This window comes from Lolium rigidum, chromosome 7, assembly GCF_022539505.1.
Source record: "Lolium rigidum isolate FL_2022 chromosome 7, APGP_CSIRO_Lrig_0.1, whole genome shotgun sequence".
NCBI lineage: Eukaryota > Viridiplantae > Streptophyta > Magnoliopsida > Poales > Poaceae > Lolium > Lolium rigidum.
This window is the reverse complement of record NC_061514.1, coordinates 118,289,654-118,295,904: the sequence shown is the minus strand read 5'-3', so window position 1 is coordinate 118,295,904 and position 6,251 is coordinate 118,289,654. Positions and strand designations below refer to the sequence as shown.

The 6,251-nt window shown below is 47.9% G+C and overlaps 1 protein-coding gene across 1 annotated transcript; it reads left to right on the top strand.

Moving 5' to 3' along the window:
- Positions 1-3,590: 3,590 nt before the first annotated feature.
- LOC124677343 (O-methyltransferase ZRP4-like) lies at positions 3,591-5,289 on the top strand. The gene is made up of 2 exons (XM_047213335.1): positions 3,591-4,361; positions 4,827-5,289. The coding sequence occupies exons 1-2, from the start codon at positions 3,591-3,593 to the stop codon at positions 5,124-5,126; spliced, it is 1,071 nt and encodes a 356-aa protein (XP_047069291.1). The 3' UTR covers positions 5,127-5,289.
- Positions 5,290-6,251: the final 962 nt, after the last annotated feature.

Below are 6,251 nucleotides of genomic sequence, written 5' to 3'. Positions count from 1 at the left end.
GCGCTCTCCAAGGCGAAGGTCCTCGCGCCGGATAGCGTCGACATCGCGACCGCGCTCGCGGATATCCTCATCGAGTCGGAGATGTTTTGCGAGGCGGAGACCGAGTACCGCCGCGCCATGGAGATGGAGATGGACATCACAACGCCGGCGAGGCCGGCGGTCAACATCCCGTTTTTCTCTTCCACTCCCAACCAGAGGAAGGAAGCATGCCAGCGATTGGCGAATCGCTTGGTCTTGCACGAAGTCAGGCGTATTCTGGACATCGAGACTGAAGGTAGTGCTCCTACTCTGGACATCAGCAAAACCGACAGTGTCCTGAAGATAGAGGTTGGGGCGGCCCTGAAGACGCAGACTGAAGGTAGTGCTCGTAATCTGCACATTGGCAAGACCGACGGTGTCCTGAGGGCGGGCCGACTGAAGGTGGTGCTTGTACTCTGGAAATCGGCAAGACCGAAGGTGGGACGGTTCTGAATACAAACGGTGGGACAGCCTTGAAGATGAAGACTGACGGTGGTGCTCGGGAGGCCAAGGTCAATGGTACTTTGGACATTGGCATGACCGGCGGTGGGGCAGTCCAGAATACAGACGGTGGGTCGGCCCTGAAGACGAACGCTGACAGTGGTTCTCAGGACACAGAGGTCAAGCATAATCTGGACAGTGCGCTGGCCCCGAAGGCGGCCGGTGGGGTGGATTTGACGACAGATGGTGGGGTTCAGAAGCCAGATGTTCTGACGATGAGGATATTGAAAGAGGCCAGAAGCCTCGCCAACCGCTTCCCGGGCTCGGCACGCGCGCAGTTGTGTCATCTGTTGGCTCAGTTGCAGCATATGCGTAGCCTTCCCCGAGAGCTGGACATGAGCAAAGGCATGGAACGGCTTGTCCGCAGCGCAGCCAGTGCTGCCCAAGCATTCCCGAACTCAGTTGTGATCGCCCTGTTCCATGCAAAGCTACTTTTTGTCTCTGGTAGGCTAGATGGTGCCGAGGCCGAGTGCCACCGAGCTCTAGATATGGAAGATGTTAGTGACCCGGGAGAGGAGTGCATTCCACCAGGTTCTGTTGGAGGCGATAACTATGAAGCGAGACTTAGCTCAGTCGCTGGAGATTTTGATTGGTTACTCAAGAAAATCATCGGGAGTGCTGAGAAATTTTGGGAGAACTCACTGACCGCTGAGACCAAACAGAAGTTCTTGTCGGTGAAGATTGATGCATTACAAGATGAATACACCAAGTTTGACCAGTCGTCTCTTTTCAGTGTGCAAAGTGCATTGAGTTTCTTTAAGGAGACTAATTCGTGGGGGTTTTGGATGTGCCCTCTCTGCAATTCAAATAAAAAACATACCATGCCTGGTCCGTTAATGGAACATATGTACAAGAAGCACCCCAGGTTGGTCTTGCCAAGGCTGCGGTCTGTTGTGAACTCAATACTTGAGGGGGAGAGCGATGGACTGTTTGATGGTGTGTCTTTCACTCAGGATCAAGACACACACGACATCATTCGATTCAAAGAAATAAGTGGAATATTTTCCTGGTTATTTTCTGAAACTAGCCGTGGAGAAAAATCAAGACCATTTTGCGATATTATGCAAGAGAATTGCACTGAGGGAAGAAAACTTCTTGAGATCATGAAAAAGAAGATGGCAAGTTTGCGTACTGACAAGTCTGCAACAGATGAGGTATGGAAAAATTATGTGCTTCTATGTTGCTTACCTTGGCGCAGTACAGCTATATTCTTGCTGCATGGTATGTTGGACTAAGGATTGAGTTATTTTTCTTTGTTTTGCATTGCAGTCGCCCAGGTTTAATGAGATTAGAGAGTTATGGCTTCAATTTCTCAAGCACACTGTTTTAGATTATGGGAAAATTATGTTGACACTATCCATAACATTGTTGTGGGTTCGTTCTATCTCATCTATTTCTTTCTCACTCTGCTATGATTTACTGATTAATTATTTTAATTATAGAGTGAATTCAAAAAGCATATGGCTGGAGTTCGCGAAACTGCTTGTCAAAGGATCACCACAGATGATATTGACGATGTCTTTTTTACTTTGAGTAATGCTAAAGAACAAACAATGAAAGAGTAAATTTCTTATCCAACAGGTACCTTTTCCATGCCAACATTTATCACAACACTTCAATTATTTGAAAATATTGGCCTATGTTTATGCTCACTTATGTCAAATAAGAGAAATAATTATTGGTTATCCAAATTATTAGACTAGTTGAGGGCTTTTTTCATATGAGGTGGGCAGTAGCTACTATATATTATTATGTTCACAATGCATGGTACCAATAGTTTCCCTGGCATGCTCAGTTGTGGAGGTCGTGGTTGTGTGAGGAGGAGGCTGCGAAGCTGTGGTGACGTGAGGAGGCGCTTGGCGGCGGAGCTTAGGGCTTGGCTATGGCGGCCGTGGCGGTAGAGCTTCGTGTTCGGCTGTGGAGCCGTGGTTGCACTTGGAGGAGGTGGTGTGAAGCCGTGGCGGCGCTTGGAGGTGGTCGTGGCTGCGCTTGGAGGTGACCGTGAGCGTTCGTGGCGGATGAGGCTACGAGGAAGAATGACTTGCTCGAGGCTTGCGGAGCCGTGACCATACATGCAAAGGATTTTTCGGGATGGACTCAGCTAGGCTGAGCTGAGAAGCTCGAGTTTTAGCTTCTCTATCGCATGCGACATAGCTGAGGGCTTTTTTCATATGAGGTGGGCAGTAGCTAGATGGGAACCGAGGCTATCAAACACCACAATTTTCAGAAGTCTCAGTTGGGAGGACGTGCAGTTGGTGCAGTTGATATGGGACGAAGTTAATATCACAACCACTACTCCTATTTAGGTTTCCACGAGATTTGGGTCAACTGTCCCCACGTGAAAAGAGTACTACATGTACTATTTAAACAAACTCTGAAGAACTTTATAAAACCAGCACAACATATCACATGACTACATGGCATTGTGTCTGGACAACATATCAAAATAATAGAGAATTTTATAGATCCATTTCACGAAATAAATTTTAAAACATTGAATATTAGACTCCTTTCGAAGAGCTTGTCGCGAGGAAGTCGAATATGAAAAAAAAACTCATTTTCATTTGTTACGTGAAAGTTATGCTAGTTTTTCAATTTGTAGTGCATTTGGAAAAAGAATCTTTTAAAATGAGTGTGTAGGGCCCACGAATGGACATTCCTATGACATACAAGGACTCAGATTTCCACTCCGCCCCATGTCAACTTCACGAATGCATTTCCGCAGTGGGGATGGTAATGTCTGGGCTGACCCGGGCACCAAACACACCCTTATTCTGATATCCATTTAAAGAAGTTTCCTATACAGACAAGGAAACGGAGTATAGCTAGGAGACAACATGGGAGGCTGCAAACCTGCAACAGTTGCTAAATTTGATCAGACTGAATCAGTCTGAGATGGCACGATTGACGACGCACATGTAGATGTCACTTGGGTGAGCAACGTGGGGCGAGCGTGTGTTCTTATGTATGAACCGTAGAAGTTCTATCATTGCGCAAAGCATGCAAATTCCCGTCTATAAAATAGATGCATTGTTCTCTGTATAGTATGCAGTCTACTGCACACATAAACAATGGAGCTCAACCGGGAGCAGCACATCCTCGATCAGGGCTTGCTCGATGGTCAGCTCGAGCTCTGGCACAACACGTTCGGCTTTGTCAAGTCCATGGCGCTCAAGTCCGCCCTGGACCTTGGCATCGCCGACGCCGTTCACCACCACGGCGGCGCGGCCACCCTCTCGCAGATAGTCGCCAAGGCCACGCTCCACCCGTCCAAGATCTCCTCCCTGCGCCGTCTCATGCGCGTGCTCACCGTCTCCGGCGTTTTCGGGACAGAGCACTCTGCTGACGGAGAGGCCGTCTACGCGCTCACTCCGGCGTCCCGTCTCCTCGTCGGCTCGGCGAACATGGTCCCTATCATAAACATGCTGCTCAACCCGATTCTCGTCTCCCCGTTCACCGACCTTGGGACGTGGTTCCAGCACGAGCTGCCGGACCCGGACCTGTTCAAGCTGAAGCACGGCATGACCTTCTGGGAGCTGGCTGACCACGACCCGTCCTACAACACGCTCGTCAACGACGGCATGGTCTCCGACAGCCGCTTCCTCATGGATATCGCCATCAGGGAGTGCGGCGGCGTCTTCCAGGGGATAGGCTCTCTGGTGGACGTCGCCGGCGGGCACGGTGGAGCGGCCCAGGCCATCGCCAAGGCATTCCCGGACGTCAAGTGCAGCGTGCTCGACCTTGAGCATGTCGTCGCCAAGGCTCCGAGTGGTACTCATGTGGAGTACATCGCTGGCGACATGTTTGAGAGCGTTCCACCGGCAGACGTTGTCTTTCTCAAGGTACATCAAACATCATCTCGTGGATCGCTCGTTATTTTATTTTGATACAGTATATATGTTGACATGAGACGTCGATCCTGAATTCCTGATACGTTGATCCACACCAACGAAGAGAAGAGTAGAAGTTCTTATAGCCACGACCTATCCACGTACGGGATATGCCTATAGTCAAAATGAACAAATAATACGAAGCCTATCAATAGGTAATGTGATATAAAATGAGGCTGATACGGGGCAAAACTAGGAGTACAATGTGATGTTGCTAAAATGGACTTGCTAAATTTACAAACGTGGACTATTTATTTATATATTCAACTTTCCTCGCCTAGCCAGCAACATCTTGAAAAGTAAACAAACAATTGGAACCAGCATAAAGTCAGAATGTTGTATATCCTCATTATTAATTGAGTATGAAGAACGAGAAAAAAATCAATGCATAACTCGTGTTCAATTTGAATTGTATAGTGGGTTATGCATGACTGGAGTGACGGAGACTGCATCAAGATACTAAAGAATTGCAAGAAAGCTATCGCCCCAAAAGATGCCGGAGGGAAGGTGATAATCGTAGACATCGTGGTTGGAGCAGGGCCGCAAGACCTGAAGCACAAAGAGACACAAGTCATGTTCGATCTTTTCATCATGTTCATCAATGGCGTCGAGCGGGATGAGCAGGAGTGGAAGAAGATCATCTTCGAGGCAGGATTCACAAACTACAAAATCACGCCGGTTCTAGGTGTGCGATCAATCATCGAGGTTTATCCATGAATCATTTGATCCTTTGTTGTTGCAAATATGTGTGGATTTCTCTTTTATAGTCTCAAAAGACTTACATGGTCGTAAAATTCAAGCATTTTGATTGTTTTCTGTGTATTAATTAATTTGTGCATCTATGTATTCTGTTACCAAAAGGAGTGTAAGGTTCTATAGTTGTTGGACTTCAAGGAGCATTCCACTTAGCTAGAAATTCTATGGCCTGGAAAATATACAGAAAACTTATGCAAATTGCATACACAATATATCATGGTTATTGTCTTAGCACGTTGCACCTAAAGATCTAATGTAGGCGACATGAGGAAAAGCGGTAAAAATGGAAAAGAACTTTTCTAAGAACTGATTTTGGCCCATTTTACGAATCCTGCTCCCTCTTTTACTAAGTTCTATTTTAGGGATTTAAGCAGTTCACAGTACGACCCCATAAAGAGAAAGCTGGGGGGGCTACCACTTTCCCCCTCCACCGCTCTTAGCTCTCTACAGTAACTTTGAGAGTCTTCTTCCTCTAGCCGGGCCGCCGCTGGCCGCTCTGCCAGGCTAGCTGGCCGGAGTTGGTAGTGGTGAGGCGCTGAAGTAGTCTAGGTTTAGTTTAGGTTGTTCTCTGGTTGGTTTGCGGCTTGATGCCGCCGTTTGGGTGTTCTCCCCGTAGTAGAGGCGTTGGCCGGGATCTCCGCCGCCAGATCCGGGCCATACTAGGGCTGCTTCTCCTTCTTTCTCTGCTCCGATGGTTGGAGGGAGGAGAGACTGAGAGCAGCATCATCTTCTTCTTCCCCAATAACTTGGTGGTCGCGGGATCTTCTTCTCCCTAGATCTTAGCACGGGTAGATCTTTCCTGGCTGGCCGTGGCGGCGTGGGGGGAGAGGTGCCCTGGTGATGTTAGGCTTGCTGTTTCTTCAGTCCTGGCCGGCCATGGTTGCGAGGAGGAGTTGGAGGGAGGTGTAATATCCCAGGTATTGGGGTTACAAAAATAGAGGAAACAGTTGTGTGCATTGCATTCATGCATAGAAAATCTGGGGAATTTTCGCGCGTTAAAGTAAAACAGTCACAGTAACTGAAGTTTCACTTGACCTTGGTGGAATTGAAGTAGCTCATCAAGTCAAGCGCTATAAACCTCAATGT

Coding starts and splice junctions, on each gene's coding strand:
- LOC124677343 (XM_047213335.1), top strand. CDS start 3,591: ATGGAGCTCAACCGGGAGCAGCACATCCTCGATCAGGGCTTGCTCGAT. Junction 4,362..4,826: donor CAGACGTTGTCTTTCTCAAG/GTACATCAAACA, acceptor TGAATTGTATAG/TGGGTTATGCATGACTGGAG.